This window comes from Archocentrus centrarchus, chromosome 21 (genome assembly GCF_007364275.1).
Source record: "Archocentrus centrarchus isolate MPI-CPG fArcCen1 chromosome 21, fArcCen1, whole genome shotgun sequence".
Classification (NCBI taxonomy): Eukaryota; Metazoa; Chordata; class Actinopteri; order Cichliformes; family Cichlidae; genus Archocentrus; species Archocentrus centrarchus.
The window spans coordinates 21,607,289-21,627,346 of NC_044366.1; the positions used below are offsets into that span (position 1 = coordinate 21,607,289).

Consider the following 20,058-nt stretch of genomic DNA (forward strand, 5'->3'; position numbering starts at 1 on the left):
TCTTTTGTTGCATTTTATTCACACAGGAATTCTCTTTCACCCTGCTTGTCATTGCAGATGTAAATGGCCTCACCTCTACCATGTCTGCTGGCAGTGATGATGGAGATGGTTGCTACGTGACTGCAGTCCAGCGGCCCCACACGATGGAGATGTCTGCCATGGCTACATCAGGCAGGGCGATCAAGGCTGAGAGACCACGCAGCAACACATCGGAAGCCAAGCTAGAGGCCAAAAAACGAGTCATTCGCATGTTGGTGGTGATTGTTGTTCTGTTCTTTGTCTGTTGGATGCCGCTGTACTGTGTCAACACCTGGCGGGCTTTTGATGAAGTCTCTGCCACACAGACGCTCTCAGGGGCCCCCATCGCTTTTATCCATTTGTTGTGCTACACCTCTGCCTGCGTCAACCCAATTATTTACTGCTTCATGAACACACGCTTCCGCAAAGCTCTGCTTGCCACTTTCTCATGTTGCGCTGCGCCCTGCCATCGTCGTCATCATCGTGGGCTTCGGGACAATGAGGAGGATGCTATGGCGACAGGTGCGTCCATGTCCAAGTTCAGTTACACTACAGTCAGCACCATGGGAACCTGTTGAGGGAAATGGATTCTCAGCAATCCAGAAAAGACAGTTACAGAGGCAACACAGCCCCCCCCCGACCCCCCGCGCACTTTTTGTTTTTAAAACGTGCCCATAGGGACAGTAATGTGAAGTGAGAAAACACGCAATGTGATGTAGCAGTATAGAAGCTTCATTTATGACTGTGAATAAAATTATATATAGATTATCTTAAGAAACCCAGTCTTAAGTGTAGATACCTCCATAGCTTTGATGAAGAAGCACAACACCAGAGTACATGTTTATCTCCTGTAGACAGAGGCAAATTGTTTGCTTAGATGTTTCCGGTGTGAATGTTATGTTAGTAGTGGTCGGCTACATGATATGGGAAGCAGTCTTTATAACTTAATAGTCATTATGTAGCTCTAAAAGCATAAACATGGTTTGTTATGTAACCTTAAAACTGTGTTTTATGTTCTGCAGTCAGTTACTAATGTTTATCTGTGTTAATGATGATACTATAATTGCCTTGTGGACGAAGTGCCTGCTTCTAAATTGAATGGCCTTTATTGTCATTGTAAATACATACAAGGAAATTAAGATGCTATTCTATGGTGCAACATAAAACAGCTGACGTTGACTTAAACATAGGATGATAACTAAGACATACAATAGAATCTAGAATAAATAAAGATATATAAGTCTGTATAAAAATCTGTATGTACACTAATAAAGAAAATGCGGGTGCACAGCAGTTGGGTGGCAAACTTTTTCCTTATTTAATGTTTATTGCGTGAGGGATGAAACTGTCCCTGAATGTGGAGGTGCGTGTCCTGGCTGCCAGAGGGCAACAGTTCAAAGAGATGATGGCCAGTGTGAGTAAGTCCTTGTTGATGTTGGTAGCTCTGCTGAGGTAGCATGAGGTGGTAATGCCCTCCAGAGAGGGCAGGGAGCAGCCAGTGATTTTCTCTGCAGTCTTCACCACCACTCTCTGGAGCACTTTCTTATCTGCAGCAGAGCAGCCTGCATACCACATCAACATGCAGTATGTTAGTAGGCTCTCAATGTAGAAGGCCACCATTAGCTTCCTCTCTGCGTTCTTTTTCCTGTCTTTGCTGTGCTCTCTTGACAGTTACAATAGTGTTGACCAACCAGGAGAGATCCTCAGATATGAGGACCCCCAGGAACTTGAATGTCTGCACCCTTTACACACATGCCCCATTTATGCAGAGAGGGGTCAGATCACTCTCCCATTTCCTCCCAAAGTCCTTTACAAATTCCTTTGTCATTGCATTGTTCACTGCCAGGTTATTCACTGAGCATCACCCTGACAGTCTTTTGATCTTATCCCAGAATGCTGTCTCATCTCCTCCTGTGATGTGACAGTTGTATAATCAGCAGATTTAACTATGGTGTTAGACAAGTGGACTAGTATGCAGTCATGAGTGTAGAGGGAGCAGAGGGCTGGACTCAGCACACAGCCTTGGGGTGCACCAGTGCTTAGTGGGATGGAGGAGGAGAGGTGGGGTCCTATTTTGATGTTCTGTGAACAGTTAGTAAGGAAAACTTGCAGATGGACAGGCATAAGTCTTGTAGTTTGCTGATTAGGATTTCTGGGATTATGGTATTAAATGCCAACCTATTGTCAATGAAGAACATCCTCACATACCTCCCTTGGTGTAGTACTGTGTGGATTGCTATGGTGATTGTATCTTCTGTGAATCTTTTAGGTCTGTAAGCAAACTGATGTGGGTCAGGTGTGGGAGAGAGGCTGGTTTTAATATGATGTACGGCTAGTTTCTTGAAGCACTTCAAAATCACTGGCATAAATAAATGGGTCTATAATTCAAGTCCACAGAGACTGGCCTTTTGGGAACATGGATTATAGTGCCTGACTTAGGGCAGGATGGTATGGTGGATAATGACAGGGAGAGAGGAAACAGAAGCACTGACAGGTGGTCTGATAGTCCAAGGTGAGGGAGAGTCATGTAAGCATGCTTTATGTTGGAATAAACCTGATCCAAGGCACTTTCCCACTTTTTCATCTTTCACATGCTGATAGAAGTTGGGGAGTACCATTTTAAGATGTGTTGTTGAAGTCACCCACATGACATGTACACTGTCAGAATGGGCATACTGCTGTTTGTCTATGATGGCATTAGCATCAGGTGGGATGTAGACAGCAGTGACTATTACTACTGATTACCAAATGGTATATTTGTCTAATACAGATTTTCCTTATTCATTTGTGGCACAATAATGACACTCAAATTGTAACTATTATGGTTTACAAGTGCAGTTTAAAGGTTTTTGGAATACTTAAACTCCAAATATTCTTCAGATATTTGAAATTTCTAAGTGGGAATTGATGAATGAGTGTGTTGCTAGATATTCATGGATTATAAAAAAATAAACAAACAAAAAACAACAGTAGTTAATTTAAGGATGACATGATAAATTGTTTCTTTTATATGCCAGGGCCTCTACTTTGCGCTTAATGTAGAGCATTTTAAAAGGAATTTGGTGTGTCTAACAGTCCCTAAGGTCAAAATTTGGACATATCATATTAGAACAACCCCATTAACTCTCCTGCATTCATCTGAAATTGCTGTATATTGCTATGGATATAAAGAAATCGTGTATAGTGTAAATAACATTATGGATTTTTAAAGAAATGCAGGCTAAGTGCATATCTGTAAATAATAGACTGTATATAAAATATGCATGTTATCATTGCGATGCTATTTATTAATTTGAAGCCTTGAATTAAGTATTATGGACTCACCCTCTTGCTTTTTTGAAACAAGAATTGGCCATTTGGATGAGAACAAGGTGCATTTCAGTAGTAACATGCAACTAAAGTATTCAAATTTCACTCCCAAATGGGATCGCAGAATGCTTGAATGTCTGTTAGTGCAGTTATAGTTATTTGTCATATAATAGCATTGAAATTGCTTTGAAAGGCATCAACAAAAGATATATATATATATATATATATATATATATATATATATATTAGGGGTGGGACTCGATTAAAAAAATTAATCGAATTAATTACAAGCTTTGTAATTAATTAATCGAAATTAATCGCATTTTAATCGCATTTCAATATTTGACATGAGAAATATTAATTTAAGTTTAGTTGATGAATAAATCAATATACATAAGCTTAAACTTCAAAATTTTGTTTATTTTCCCTCCAGTCTACTACACAGACCAACAAAGGGTGGAAGTGCTCCTGTGATAAGCAAACACCTGAAATTAAAGTTAAGCTTCATAACTGGATAGTTTTATTCAACATTAATGTCTCACTTGTTACAGTTGGAAATTAATCATTAGCTCAGCTGTATTCCTTGATGTTGAAATGTGTTATGCTTGTTTTAACAGCTTATTTTGAATTAAAGACTTAAAATTAAACCACAAAAAGGAGAAAAAGTTCGTTCTCCGTTTAACAGCTGCTTTACACAGCTGTGCTTCACACTCACGGTTGCTAGGTGACATGAGCTACGCAGAGGTGACGGCAGGTGACGCTGATATGAAGGCTAGCCGCTCACTTCCGGCCTTTGTGGTCTTCGTGGGCTGTGAAAGATGTGGGCCGGGTCCTTCGCAGGATTCGGCCCCTAATTTGGACATTGTACGTCGATATAATCTGTATGCCGGGAACTCGTGCACTGAGAAACGTTCCACGGTGCAAAGTGCGATTAAAATGCGTTAACATTTTTAACGTGTTAATTTCCCCATAATTAATTAATTGAAATTAACGCGTTAAAGTCCCAGCCCTAATATATATATATATATATATATATATATAGCAGCTAAGATGAGCAGGGACATGGCTCAATACATGAGCAGGGCTCAGAAAGGAATTGGCAGAGATACCAGAGCAAAACACCAGCTACTGGTAGATAGAGCAATCACTCCAGACTGTAACCTGTGCACCGCCTGGATTTTCTACAAGAAAGCCTATGACTCAGTGCTGCACACATGGAGCCTGGAATGCCTATAACTATACAAGATCAACAGGACCCTTAGAGGCTTCATCAGGAACAACACTAGTTGCCAACTTCAAGCCAATTGCACAAGTTACCATTTTGTGCAGGATTTACCAAGGAGATGCTACAGAGCCTGGCTACGGATACTGACTGTGGAATGGAGCAAACAAACCTCCTCTACATCGAGCTGTATCAAGCTGTTTGCCAGGAGTGAATGAGGCATCAATTTACTGATCCACACAATCAGGATCTTAGCAATGACATCAGAATGTCATTCAGACTGGAGAAGTGTAGTCAGATGGTGACGGAGAGAGGGAAGGTACTGAGGAGATTACACTACCAGACTACACTAACAGAAGGCAATATTGCAGGCAATGAAGACAGCTACAACTACCGTGGAATCCCACAGGCAAATGGGAAACATGAAACCTGCAACCACCAAGTACCTGCAGAGACTAAAGTAAGTCCTGAGGAGTCAGCTGAATGGGAAGAATGAGATTCAGGCAATCAACACCTATGCGCTGCTGGTCATCAGCTACCTTGCTGGAATAATAAGCTGGCCAAAGGAAGAAACAGAAGCCACAGATCAAGACAAGAAAGCTTCTTACCATGCACGGATGGTTTCACCCCAAATCCAGCACCCTGAGACTGTACGCTAATGAAACAACAAAGATCCATGAGTACATCAGGAAGACAGCCATAAAGGATCATGTGCTTAGTGAGTACCTCAGGCAGCAGAAACCTGAGAAAGAAGAGGAGCAAGAACAGGAACCATCATAAAAGGACAGACCCCTGCACAGCATGTACCACCGCAACTAGAAGAAGTGGCTGATATTGAAAAATCCTACCAATGGCTGGACAAAGCTGGATCACACAGAAGCACTAATCATGGCAGCACAGGAATATGCTCTAAGCACCAGCTCGATAGAGGCTGGGGTCTACCACACCAAGCAAGACCCCAGGTGCAGGTTGCGCAGCGATGCCTCTGAGACAATCTGGCACATAACAGCAGGGTGCAAGATGCTACCAGGCAGAGCATAGATGGAATGCCATAGCCAAGCGGCATAGCATGCAGTAATATCTGTGCCTAGTATGACCTGGAAGTCCCGAGATCAAAATGGAATATGCCACCAAGGGTGGTTGAGATTAACAGAACTAAGATCCTGTGGGACTTCCGGATACAGATGGACAAACTGGTAATTGCTAACCAGCTGGACATCATAGTGGTGGACAAGAAGACGATGAAAGCTGTTGTGATAGACATTGCAATACCAAGTGATGGCAACATCAAGAAAAAGGAACACAAGAAGCTCGATAATATCAAGGGCTGAGAGAAGTCCTAGGAATAGCTAAGATACTGCACAGGACCCTCGGGCCTCTGGTTGAGGACCCGAGCTTGGAGGACAAAGACCGCCTACAGGGCGAGTGGTGAATTTTTAAAAAAAATAGTGTCTAAACATGTTCATAACTGCACTAAATTTGGAAGGGAAACAGTGAGGTCTGATTCGCTCTTGGAGACCATGTCCAGTGGCCATCGTAGAGACTGGAGTTTTGGCAGTTCTGCATTGGCTTAACCTTTTAGCCCTGGAGTTTGCTGCTTGGTGTAAATATGGTTTATCGATGTTAATGCAACCAGTGTTTAAAGTTACATAATAAGTGACCACATTTAGTACATATAGCACCAGCTATTGCTTCTATTGCTCAACTGTGTTTGTAAACCAGTCCTTTGTAAAGCTGTTAAATGCAATATATAGGAGGTTCACAGCAGCCTTACCAATAAGCTCATGTTTTGTGTCCCTGTTGAGTTCATCGGTAGGCTAGAGTTTGGAAACCAGGATTCAAAAGTATCTCTTTGTCAAGTCTATGTTGCATTCCTGACTCTGGCTCCCTACTCACCTCACACTAATTGTGTTATAACCTCAGCCCTGCCAGGCTAAACCGGAGAGCATATTTCACTGAGTGCACCAAAGCACAATGCTGTCAGTCTCACAAGTAATTGATGGATGGCGTGCTTGTCTATCTATCTATCTATCTATCTATCTATCTATCTATCTATCTATCTATCTATCTATCTATCTATCTATCTATCTATCTATCTATCTATCTATCTATCTATCTATCTATCTATCTATCTATCTATCTATCTATCTATCTATCTATCTATCTATCTATCTATCTATCTATCTATCTATCTATCCTGCAGCTTTTGTTGTTTCTAATGAGCACTGTTCCTTTTGTATTAATAAATAAATCAGAACAATCAGCTGAAATCAAAGTATGTATTATGTAAAAATATAGCAAATGACAATATGGTTGACACACCCAGAGTAGCACAGTAAATCTTACTGAGACAACTCTGATTTCCCATGGACAAAGTGACAAACAGCATTACCGAGATTCTCCTTGTATCAATGCGCAGACTCAGGCCCCATCATCATTGAAACACAAGAGGCAGACATTCATCTAGCCTCTGACATTGTTTGGGCTCTGCGGATTTCCACAAGGGTATCCAGCTTTTGTATGTATGTCTCTGGTCTAAAGTATGCATGCCAAAGTGAGCTCATGGAAAATAGATTATGCTTTTCAGTTTGATCTCACACTCATTGTTAAACCTTGGACAAACAGACATTTCTCCCTGTGAACGAAGGTCTGCCACTGCGCTGAACAGACAGGAGATATTTATGCATTCACTAGTGGTGTTTCCCCCATTAGCAGTATACCATAACACAACCATCTGTGTTGTTGTTTATGAGTTATGAGCATTATAAGAGACTTATTTCCCCACAGTGTCAACAGGGTTTTTATGTCTTACTCCCCAACCCATCACACTTCATCCACTAGCTATAAACACAAGGTATTCCAGCTTATTATGTGTGCTTGCAGCCACTTACGGACAGATGCCAATAATTACTTCTTTCCCCCTTCACAACAATTAAAACTCACCATGAAAATTAAATCTAAGTCTAAAAATAACTGTGATGACAAATAGTGTGTGGTTGGATCACACATTAGTGTGAGAATGTTTTTTTTAATGGTCTATTCATCTAGCCTCAACAGTGTTCGTACAGTATGAATATGCTGATATAAATGCCTATTGTTCTTATTTTGTGCAGTGTTTCCATAATACATTTTACATAGGGTGGACTAATCACTGCCATTACTTCTATTTGATTGAGTAATCAATCATGTTCAGCCAATGAGTTGGCCTTTATAATGTGTCAATTCCTGACACATTCTTTAATTATTATGCTGGCTAAACAGCCCCTTCTTCTCCTTACAGGGTATACAAACCTGTAACTGGTTGCATTGACTGACTTCTCTGACATCCTCAGCACCCCCTGTTTTTCTTATCAACATGCATGATGATGGCATGCACCCTGCTCCATGCATGACAATAGCTTATTTATTTTCTTTTTTTTTAACTTACTCATTACATGTCTCCATATCTCAGTGATACGTGATATTGCATAATTCTATAATGAACTTGTTACAATAAATGTCTCGATATTTGTTGACACTAGTGTGACTGACAAATGGTGCAGTTGTGCTCTGGGAAATGCTGCAGGAGAGTGATAAGAACACTGTCCACAGGTGTTGCAGAGGGACTCTCTGGTGCACTGGGGTTGACAGTTTGAACAGTGTTGTAATTGTTTAGTGCAAGCAAAGCTGCCTGAGAAGCAAATTTGCCTGACTGGGTAGCAGAGGCAGGTGCATTCTTGACAAATCTGCTCTGCAGCAGTAAAAAACTGATAAGAAAATCAATTTAAAAAATAGGCCTTGGTTATCTGAATGGTAAATAAAACTGTTCAGATTCCCAACTGATCTGTAAATCTTGGCCTTGCTATGATTAATATTACACCCAGCATTAAGATAATTAAGGCTTTTTTTTTTTTTGCATGACACAAAAGGGATTTTTAACATCGTTTTTGTTTCTATTTTAAACAGCTCAATAAATATAATCCCCCCCCCCCCCCCCCCCATAAAAAGAAAACAGATAAACAAACAAAAAACAAAACAAAAACATTAGATCCAGAGCCAGCAGCCATGGTCTGGAATTTCAATTAGGAGAGATCATTTGGATGAACTGAACATGATTTATTGAAATACAGAATGTGAGTTATAAATTATTTGGCAATTGGACTCAAATGAAGCTACATAGCAAAGCGGAGTCCAGTGATGGGAGGAAGTAGAACAGGAACCCCAGAGTCTAGACACTGAGATGAAGCAGGTGAAGACTTAGACGAGGATCTCTATCTGGCCTGGATGAGAAGGAGATGGAGAGGAGGTGAGTCTAAAAAAGCAGAATGACAGAAGAGCAGTAAACAGTGTCACCACAGCACAAAGTAGTACAGGGTAGGTTTGGATTACACAAGAACGTTGGTTGAGGTTGGGGAAATACTGCTTTTTTTTTTTGCATAAATGTATATAAACATGCTTTGTCTGAGGTAACTATGGAATTTTGAACTATGAAACAGGAGCAGCTGAACTACATTTATCAATAAAAAATTTAATCTTGCTTTCAAATAAGTATTTTTGCAACATGCCAGATAGAGTAACAGGATTTCTTTGAATAGAAATAGAATGAGGATTTGAATTGTATTTCATTTATGTATTTAATGTTGCAAATTAGCTTTGTGATCATTATTTGTATACTGTATACAATTTTACTGAGCAAAATAAGAAATATATATAAAACACTAATATTGTAGCCGTAGTCATGAAGAACATTTCTTTACTGGTCATATTTGATTGTAAATCTTTATCAGTTAAATTACAGAATTTGGGGCATTCACTTCTTCAGAAGGTCTGGAGCCGCAGGAAAAATGATCATCTCTGCCTGACTGGCAAACCAGATTTGCCCTTTTTAGTTGCATTTGTCTATAAAGCAATCAGTTCATTTTTGGCATAACAAAGATTTTATTGTCTTTACTAAAAATAAAAAAAAATAAAAAAAAAAAAAGAGAGAAAAAAGAATGGAAAATACACAGCGCTGCTCTTTTTGAGGCTGTCACAAGCATCAACATGAACAGAAATGAGAGTTGTCATGCATATGCACAGGAAGCTGCTAAATGAGTTATGCTTTAATGTAGTCTTCACTGTTATAATGCATTAAATATGTATTTGTCAGTTTAGCAGTTCTATCAATATGATTGATGTGGAGCGTAGAAAACAAACTGTAGAACATGATGATTAAGTATTAAGTATTATGGGAATTGTTTCATTAGTGTTGATGTCTTGGGGGCAGATTTTGAATTAGTGCAGCTATTTTGATGTGAATGTCAGCAGCAACACGTGAAGGTGGAAAAAAATCATTTTAGCAACATGCAAATACAAGCATAGTTAGCAGAGTGTAGTTTGTACACTATTCTCAATGGTCAGGTGTTTATATATATATATATATCATGTTTTGTGATGTTTTGTAAAGGAAAGTGCTGACCGTGTCTCTCGGTGATATTACAGTCGTGTCCCGTGTTTCTGAGCAACTTGTTCAGGCCGAACGTGTCTGTGGGGTGAACAGAGATGAAAGGTTAGAGACGCACATGAGGATGCATTTAGATTTACTTGAATAGTCACAGTTGCCAGGCCACCATTGCCTTAAGTGCATTTTGAAAATACAGTAGCTGTATGCCTGTGTGTGTGTGTGTGTGTGTGTGTGTGTGTGTGTGTATGTGTGTGTGTGTGTGTGAGTAATTCATACATTTGCTGTGTACAATGTGACTCACTATTGTTTGAGGCAAGATGAGAGCTGAAGATGAAAGCATTTGGCAGTGTTGGAAAATAATATGGATAATGGTGAACACTGTTCATGCAGAAAAATGTATGTGTTGGCTTGAAATCATTTTCTGTCTGTGGTAAATCGTGATGAAAGATAACTTTTCTGAATCAGTGATCATCAACATCATCATCATCAACTTTCTGAAAACAGTTATGGTAAATATTTCATTTGAGTTTCTTGGCTGCTGTTTGTGATGCTATCTTAACAAATAAGTACTGCTGTGACACTGCAATTTTTTTTTTTATATATTCCAGTTTCTGCTCTAGATGGAAGAGGCTCCCTCAGTACCTCCTTTATGACAGATTCTCTGATTGTCATTACAGCTGCTATACATTGTTTTTGTTTTGTCAGGCACAACAGATGTGCTCTCTCAGCATGAGGATTATCTGATCAGCATTACTATATTTTAAATATGGAAAGTTTTTAAGCTGGCTGCAGTAGCTCAGTAAACTGGTGATCCTCATGTCAGACAGATGCAAACTACAGCCCTTTTCAGACATGGGATATTACTGGCTTCATTAATATGCTAAAGTGAGGGCATGCCATCATTCCACCAGTTCAAATTTGTGCGGTATTGAAAGTAATACTAGTACTGCTGTCTGTTACTAAGTCTGATGTTGCTGCCCTAACTTTATGGAAAAGCATGTAAAGCAAATACCTTTGATGCCACGAGGTAAATAAGAAGTACATGTGTGAAAGGGGCTTTGTCTTTTCCTGTTTGTCTCTCTTTCTAATGCACACACAGTATTAAATGTGCATGTACAACTGGGTCATCTCGATGGTTGTAAATTGCTTTCGATTTTTATGTGCAATGCTAATTCAAATAAAGGTTATATGTCAAGTTATACTAAATCCTGTTGTTGATTCTTGCATGAATATGATATTGTGCTACAATTGTAAGTGACATATTCTGCACACTTTTATGAATTTCAAATTACATTAGTGGCCATTTTAAAGGAACAGGAGAGGAACAAATTCATCCAATCAGGCTTTACTTGAGTCATTTCCAGGCCTCTCTGTTCAACTTTGGCTTTAATTTTTTTTTTTTTTTTTTTTGGTCTGAAGCCATGCTGAAATTTGAGAAGGTAAAGTGCACAGGCGTTGACCACCTCAATCATTTGCCTACTGCGTAATTCTGCTCAGAGTGGTCTTAATGGAAAGCTTAATGGTGGCTGCTCTACCTAGCTCCTGTGTAGCTTCTCACACAACACAACCAGCACATGGGATATAAATAAATCTTTATGCACTAACAGTGGTTCTCAAGCGATGTGGTGAGGCACAGCGGTGTACCTGAGGATTTTGTGTCGAGTGTACATTATTACTGTACTGCAACTGCACAAAAAGAATGAGATTTAAAGGCACTATGTTAGCAGCACGCACGTGTCTGGTTGATCTGATTAAGGAGGTCAAACAGGCTGCTGCAAATGTGTTTCAGAAGTACCTTAATCTCACAATATACAGTTTAAAGAACAACTGATGATATCTCAGATGGCAGGCAGGCTATTTTCCACAAATATGAAAAGAGCTATGCCTTAAAATGTTTTTGCCTGACCTTTGGGGGTGCCTTGGGCGCAAAATATTTGAAAGCCACTGCTGTAAAAAATACAAAAACTGTTATAAAAGTGTTCTATCACATCTGTATAAAAAATACTCTATGTATGAAAGCCGAGCAGAGATGTCCTCATTTAGCACCTTTAATAAACAACACTCTCCCAATGATGATCTGCAGCCTCTTGACAGCATTTGAAATAACTGAGTACATGAAGAGGTACTCACGCCAAAATAGTGTCATCCTCAAATTTAGTGCCCTGGACAACTATTTATTAAGGGAGCACTTGTTAGTGATATTGGTGCCCTGACAAGAATAAGCACTGCTGGCTAATTTAGAAATGAGTAAGGATCGAGGCCACAAATCAGTTGGAGGGATTTCATCCAGCTTGTCTTTTCTCGTCTGCCACTGTCCCTGTGACAGTTTGTCTTTTTATACAAGCAAAATTCTAAAGGGACGAAAAAAGACACAAAGGAGACACAAAAGACTTTATTATTGTAAGGTCTTTACTTTACAATATAAAGCACCTTGTGGTAACTGTTGTTGTGATTTGGTGTTATATAAATACAGTTGAATTGAATTGAACATCTTCTTTGTATGATGGGATTTACAGGTTCCTAAGCTGCAGATGTTTTCTTAATGTAAAAAAAAAAAAAAAAGAACATACACAAATAATGATCTGTCCTTGGATAATTAACCAGTCCTATTTTCAAAATGATGGAAGCTCATTTAGTGACTTTAAGAAAGTACAGCCTTCTTCATCCTCCAATCATCACCTCAATGCAATTCATGTATGAAAGGTCACATTTGTCACAGACTGCCTGAACCCCCGTCTAAGGTGACTTGCACGACTAACTAACTGAAAAAAAGAAAAAAAAAACATGTAAAGACTCCATCTAAAGCAGTCTGGGATTGGCCATAGATGCTTACTCTAAAAGGTCAGCCCCTTCCCTTAGGGCAGCTTTAAAGCTGAAACAACACCTCCCACAATGATCACGAGTAGTACAACTTCAGGGCCTGTATGTATATCTGCTTGGAGCCATTATGCTAGCATAGCCCCATGTGTATGAAAAATTAATTAATTTTTCATACTTTTTTATTCCTCTACAAAATGAGTATATTTTGGTTGCTTTCCCTGTACCTCCTCTTACTGACTGGGTCAAAGTTCCTGCCACATCATGAAGCTTGTAAATACTTCCCTTTACTTCCAGCATCCAATCTCCTACTCAAACCTCAATTACTAATATTCCTTACAGACAATATTCTACTCAGCAAACTTCAGTGTATGTTTCACTGTTTTTCTTGTATAGTTTCTGCCTATACAGCACCACTGTTCATATTTTGCCAATTTGTGTCATTAGTTTTAGGCTGGTTATTAGCTGTTAATTCATCCTTGCATACTATATCTATAATACTAATATAAATACATAGTAATAGAAATTGGTATTCAAAAAAGGTGGAATATTGTTTGTATTTGTGATCTGCAGTAAAACACTATTATCTGACTATTGTATGCATATGCACTCAGGTATGCACACATACATTTCAACATATTTGTAGAAATAACTTTTTTATGCATCTCTACACTGGTTTAGCCCAGTTCCATCCATCAATATGTAACAATATTACCATCAAAAATATCACTCTAAGGTCATTGTGCCTGCAGATTGCTTGAGAATGAGGGCATTTATCACTACTGAATTGTTTCATAACATCACTAGATATTGTATAAATTATGCCTGACCTGTTGTAACACAACACTGTGCCAAAATAAGATGTCAAAACAAAGCGATGATGTGGCTTTGTGTTTCATGCATAAATGATCTCCCAGGAGCGCCGTCTTTTACTACTGCAAATAAAACACCGTGAGATCCGTGATGCGGGTGTGTGATGTAGTGGTTTTCTGTGTCGCTGAGAACTCAATACAAAGACCTGGATGCGGTATGATCAGATGGACACTGATTTTAATGCTTTGCACACAGAATGGTGTAATCATGCAAATATTTTGGCTGCCAGTTTGTTCTCCACACGCTGGGCCAAATGTCATAAAGCTACACTCATGCTTATTTGCTCAAATCAAAAATTCAAATCAACTGTACGGACACTTCCTCCCTCTAGTTGCCAGAGGAATCATAATGCTACACCATCGTGTTCAGGGTGTTTCCTATTGCTACATAACATCACCTCATTTGATTTAAGCATGGTCCAGACTGCATGATATTAACAAAAGGATTTTTTAAAAAGTGAGCACGTTGAGAATAAAACAATGGGCAACACAACTGATCCTTTCTTGTAGTGTAGTATATTAATGTTATGTGGTCTATCAGTGGACAAAACCTTACAGTGTTCCAGGAAAAAAAACAGCATTTTTTCCTCATGCCTCATGCTTCCAGACAACTTGAGAGATCACCAGCTCTATTGCACACATGGGCAAGTAAAAGATTTCTTTCTTTCTTTCTTCTTTCTTTCTTTCTTTCTTTTCTTTTCTTCTTTCTTTTTTTCTTTTCTTTTCTTTCTTTCTTTCTTTCTTTCTTTCTTTCTTTCTTTCTTTCTTTCTTTCTTTATTTCTTTCTAGTCATCCGTGACACCACCTTTCCAACAGCGTCCTTGGCTTTATCAGATGACTTTATGATTGCATAATCACACACAGAATGACAGCAAAATAAAGTCCTCCTCATTCATTTAAATATCACTTCTTTAGCATAATATTTTTTTGTCCACACCAGAGGGGAGTTTCTGTGTCTCCTTCCTACTTGTGTCTTGTTGACTGCCATTCCTGAGTGTGTATAAATGCTAGTCTTGAGTGCTTTAAAAGAAAAGAAGGAAGAAAGAAGAAGGGAAATGGACTTCTTCTTTTCATGAAGACATTTCATCTCATATCTTCTTCAGTTCCAAAACAACTGATGGAGAGTGCCAGTTATTTAATCCCTTGCGCAGTTGTCCCCTTGAAGGGATCAAACTGAAGAAGTTTCTTGGATGAGAGGTGAAACATCTTCAAGAAACAAAAAGAAGCTCAGATGCCTTCTTTTCAAGTGCTCAAGGGTGCCATGGCCCAGACCTACACAGATGTATAAATACCAACAGGCTTGGCTTTCTCCTTGTTTGTGTGAGATCGCCTGTTTATCCAGTTTGTTTCCTTGTGTCTTTGCTGAGTCACTTTCTTGAATTGATCTTTATGTTGGATTTACTGGATTTTCCTGCCAGTTTTCTACAGCAATTTTTTTCTTGCATTTTACTTAAAATCTGAACTGTCTGAACTATCTATCTAGCTATCTCAAACACAATGTGTGACACAACTGGATGCTTGCATCCCATCACAGTGACATACAGTAAAAAAAAGATGTCATTTCCACTTTTTATTACAGAGTTGGTTGCTGTCCATAAACACATGGATGAGTGAGTTTGGTGTGGAAGAACTTGACTGGCCAGCAACCGGACAGAACAAGTTTGGGATGAATTAAAGGGGAGACTGTGAGCCAGGCCTTCTCATCCAACATCGATGTCTGACCTCAAAAATGCTCTTCTGGAAGAATGGTCAAAAATTCCCATAAACACTAAACCTTGTGGAAAGCCTTCCCTGATGACTTGAAGCTGTTATAGCTACATCACATTAAACCCTATGGATTAAGAATGAGATGTCACTCAAGTTCAGATGCGTGTGAAGGCTGGCGAACAAATACTTTTGGCAATATAGTGTAGATATAGATGTGAACATGACCAGTGAAACTGGGGTTTTGCAGACAACATTCAGAGCTTAAGCTCCATTTCCAAGACATAACAGTTCAAAACCAGAGCAAAGATTTCTTCTTATTTGGCTATATCAGACTGCTCTAAATCATATTAGCTTTAGCTGAACATGGAAACTGATTAAATCCAGTTTACTGATGATCAGTGTAGATAAAGGGAGGAGATTTACTTTTAGATTTACTTTTTTCAGAATTTGACAGGGTAGTGAGGACGACTGTAGAGACAGGACAGGTTACCTGCAGTACATGGTGACCTGCCAGGATTATCCACACATACTGGATGGATTTCCATCAAACTGTGTACAGATGCTTGTGTTTTACAGTGACAATGAGTCTTAATGACTTTGGGATTTTCATTAACTATCATGTAAGTGCAGCGAATAACAGAACTGATTCAGAAAGTTATAAAACATGAAATTTCCAAAAGGAAATAAATTTACAAGCAGTGAAAAAAATGTGACAGGTTGGCTAATCTTGCTGTGAAGTGACATTTTAGCAGAAAAAATCAGTTGGGATCCATTGAAAAGTGTTTTGACCACTTGTTGGGGCTAAGTGCTCTGGGCACCTCAGTGTACCTGCTTTGTTGGCTGACAGTACAAAAATCAATCACATATTTTGGGCTACTTATCGCTTATTTATGGTCTACTACCAGACTTACAGTACATTCAAACGGTTATCAAATTTATATGTCAAATATTAAAAAGAAATAAAAACAGATGAGAGCACAGACATTTAGAATATTGTATGTCTCAGTTCATCCTTCATTATCTTGTTGTATTTTAATTGACCTGGTGGAAATAAGTGGGTCAAGCATTCTCACTTGGGAAGATCAATTAATGGCAATTCAGTGAAGTCTTTGACACTTCTGCTGACTCAGCAGCTGGAAAGTTTTATTCTATGAAAAAGTACAGCAATATTAGATAACCGCTTATTGAGAAAGAGCAAATTAAGGAATGTTTTTCACACAGTGCTCATGCTGTCCCCACTGTACATGGTTAAAAAGTTACTGTATACAACTCAGGTGATATATATTGCTGCTATTTGCGATGCAAATAAACAGCCATAAAATCTGACAAAATGACAAAAAATATAAAAATTGTAGGCTGATGGATACATGCAGGGAAGACATACAAAGAAATATGAGTCACATCACTTGCAGTGCAGCCTGTAGTTGACAGATGTAGAAAACAAAACAACAAAAAAACAAAACACACACACACACACAAAAAATCCCACACCACAGAAAAATATAAAAGAAAGAGAAACATAGCATTTTGGGGAGTCTTTCTTTCAGCAAACTTCTTTTTCAATGGAACATTTCATTCGTTTATTTCAGTAACTTAGCAACCAATTCTGTGATAAAAAGTAGAAATGACATCTTTTGTATGTCACTGTGATGGGATGCGAGCATCCAGTTGTATCAAAATTGTACTACTTTCTAACACACTTGGATTCAACTTGATGGAAATGTTACACAGTTATAGACTGTGTCTACAAGGAGATGAAGTTTTATTTTCCCAACAACAATTGGACAATTTCCCTCTACAACTTACTGCACATATGATGATCTTTATATTTATTGAAAAGCAAATTGTACATGCAGGTAGAAAAGGACTACCTCACACAGGATCTCTTCAAATTTGTTTTCAGGATATGAGCACTGGCATCAGATCAAGCCAATAGAAAATCCTGGAGACTACATGAGTGTCTGAACAGACCTTTGCTCTGATATTGTCACCTAGACCCTGGTGTGCTTATGGATGCTGAAACTGCACCCATAATTTTAGGCAAATAAATGCTCTTGAGAGCTTTAGCTGACCACTTTGAGTGTGTAAAGATTAGATGTCCACATTAAAAAGACATTAAAGCATGAACAGAAAGACAACAGCTGTCTAAAATCTTCATTATCTAAGTTCTAGCACTGGCTTGTTTCTCCATGTTAACCCCATCTGATATACTTGACATGCTGCTGTTTAAATTAAAGAAAATTCAATTATCCCTTACAACAATAAGAAAAAATAAGTTTTTCAAAGGATTTTGTAAGGAATGGATGTTGAGATCCTAAAAGTGCATATGAACTACATTATTGTCTCTGTAATGTTTGGGATTAAAGGGAGAGGAATATTGCAAAAAAAGGAAAAAAAAAAAAGATTCATGTAGTTGGCTTGGGACTCCCATCTCCTCTTACCTAACTGCAACATTAAAGGCAGGATGGAAAAATTGACAGAGCACTGAAAGCCATGGAAGTAGAGACAAGAGTGAGGTTTAATGTAGAGTACAGCAATTCCATTGACATGATGTAGCACGGTGTAGATGCTATTACCACATAGCTAAAAGCGTGCCCAAAAAAAGACTGGGCTTCCCTAACCTCTACTTTAAAATCCATTAAGGAGCCTTTACATGTTCCACAAAGACTTTAGATGTAATTGAAATTAGAGAATCTGCAAAACTTCTTTTCCAAAATGAGCACTGCTGCGACAAACGCAGAGTGACTCTGTAACACACACACACACACACACACACACACACACACACACACACACACACACACACACACACACACACACACACACTTCTTCACTTCCTTAAATTAAGTTTTTAGTTGTCAATCTCCTAAATCACTTTTTTTGGAAAATACCTAAAAATGAAAAAAAAAATGCTTTTCAGAACAAGAACGTCACAACTTATTAAATCTGAATGAAATGGAAAGTAGAGGGATTGTGGTACATAATAGAATCAAATTCAACTCTATTTATTTGTCCATGCTACCAAAAGAAATTTATTTAGTGGTGCCACACACACACACACACACACACACACACACACACACACACACACACACACACACACACACACACACACACACACACGCACGCACACGCACACACAATTAACTGCCTTAGAAAATTTGGACATATTAGTTGGCGTGAACTCTCCCAGCCACACAGGACTTGTAAGTGTTAAATTTAATATTGTTATATATTTGCTGAAATGGCCGAGCTGTATTCCAAATTTCAATGGCAAGCCTTCAGTCTGGTTATAATTCCAAGTACTCCAACAATTTATCTCTCAATACACTCATTCTAGTGGAGCTATTAAAAAGGTAATAGCACCACACAGAAGTACTATTTTTTACTGATGTAGTACCAAAATTGCCTGTGCTGGGAACATATATTACTGAACATACAAATCACTAACAGAAGAGTGGTTGCTTGCTGTGACTCAGGGTCACATTGCAGATCTTATTACAGTTGCTTACAGCTTTTTTAGCCCTCTGCAAATAGACCAAAGAACACATTTATGGAATATTTTCTTTACCCTATTTTCTCGTAAAATTGAAAACGAAACAGTGCTACTCTCACTCTGGTACATACAGCATGAGTTAACACTGGCTATTTTTAGAAGTACAGCTGTCTAATTAAAGAAGGGGGGCTGGAAGAAGGTTCAGGGATAGCATGGCTTTAAACAAACATGCCAATAAGATAGATGGGTGACCTTTAGGTTGTTTCATCATGTTAACAGGATATCTCCAGAGAGAGAAGAGTAAAGTGCATTAGAGTCACAGCCACTGTTTAAGACGTGATGTTGTGGTAATTGGGACAACAATCGTAGGTCACTTGGAAGTCAATAGGTCCATGGACGGTGATAACGGATGTCACCTCATCACAGGGTTACCAGGATTTCCAGTGTTCCTCTAGATTTTCTTCTCATCTTCTGTGAATTTGCTGTGCATGTCTTTATGACTTCATTTGTGCAGGCAAATTGCTGAATGTGTTTCTTAATGTAATTATTTGTTAATTATAATAGATTATACACTGAGATATGTTTGTTGGCAACATAGTAAAGATTGTTTTGTCAATTTGCACATGCTTTCTTTTTGCTTACCTTTTTAAATGAATTGTAGATTACAGTTTCGCAGGACAGTAAATTTGCTCGATGTGCAAACCACAAAGATTTGTAGGTATAAATACGCGGCTTGTACCCTCACACTTTATTTGGAAAACACTGAAGTTTAATGACAAAAAGTGACAAGTGAAACCCTGACTCTATGTCTAAATTATTAAATTATACTAAAGGAACACCAACCAGCTCAAGACACATTGAATTAATTACTGTCCAGAGACACATACGTGTACACACAAACATGCACGCACACGCACACATCAAAAAAGTTAAGGGTAATTACTGATATCATTTTTGCCTCATTCCCCAGTAATAATCACTGATGTGGTTTGGAGGCATGAAGAAAAGCAAAGAAAGGGGAAAGAATAGTCAAGTCCAGTGTTGCTGCCTGTGGAACATTAATAAATTGCACTGACAGAGCTGAATTCCAACTTACCAATCAAAGAGTGACATTTTTCTTTTCTTTTTTTTAACCAAACGGAAAACAGTAATTAACTTAGTACACAGCAAAACATGCTCAGGTTTATTTTTCAAG

At 38.6% G+C, this 20,058-nt stretch overlaps 1 protein-coding gene across 1 annotated transcript in view; it reads left to right on the top strand.

The window, feature by feature from the left end:
- The window catches only part of cckbrb (cholecystokinin B receptor b), a 30,508-nt gene extending 29,216 nt beyond the window's left edge, over nt 1–1,292 (top strand). The window contains exon 5 of the mRNA XM_030758467.1: nt 58–1,292. Coding sequence (XP_030614327.1) covers nt 58–596 — 539 coding nt within the window. The 3' untranslated portion in view covers nt 597–1,292. The remainder of the gene's footprint in view (nt 1–57) is intronic.
- The last annotated feature ends 18,766 nt before the right edge of the window (nt 1,293–20,058 follow it).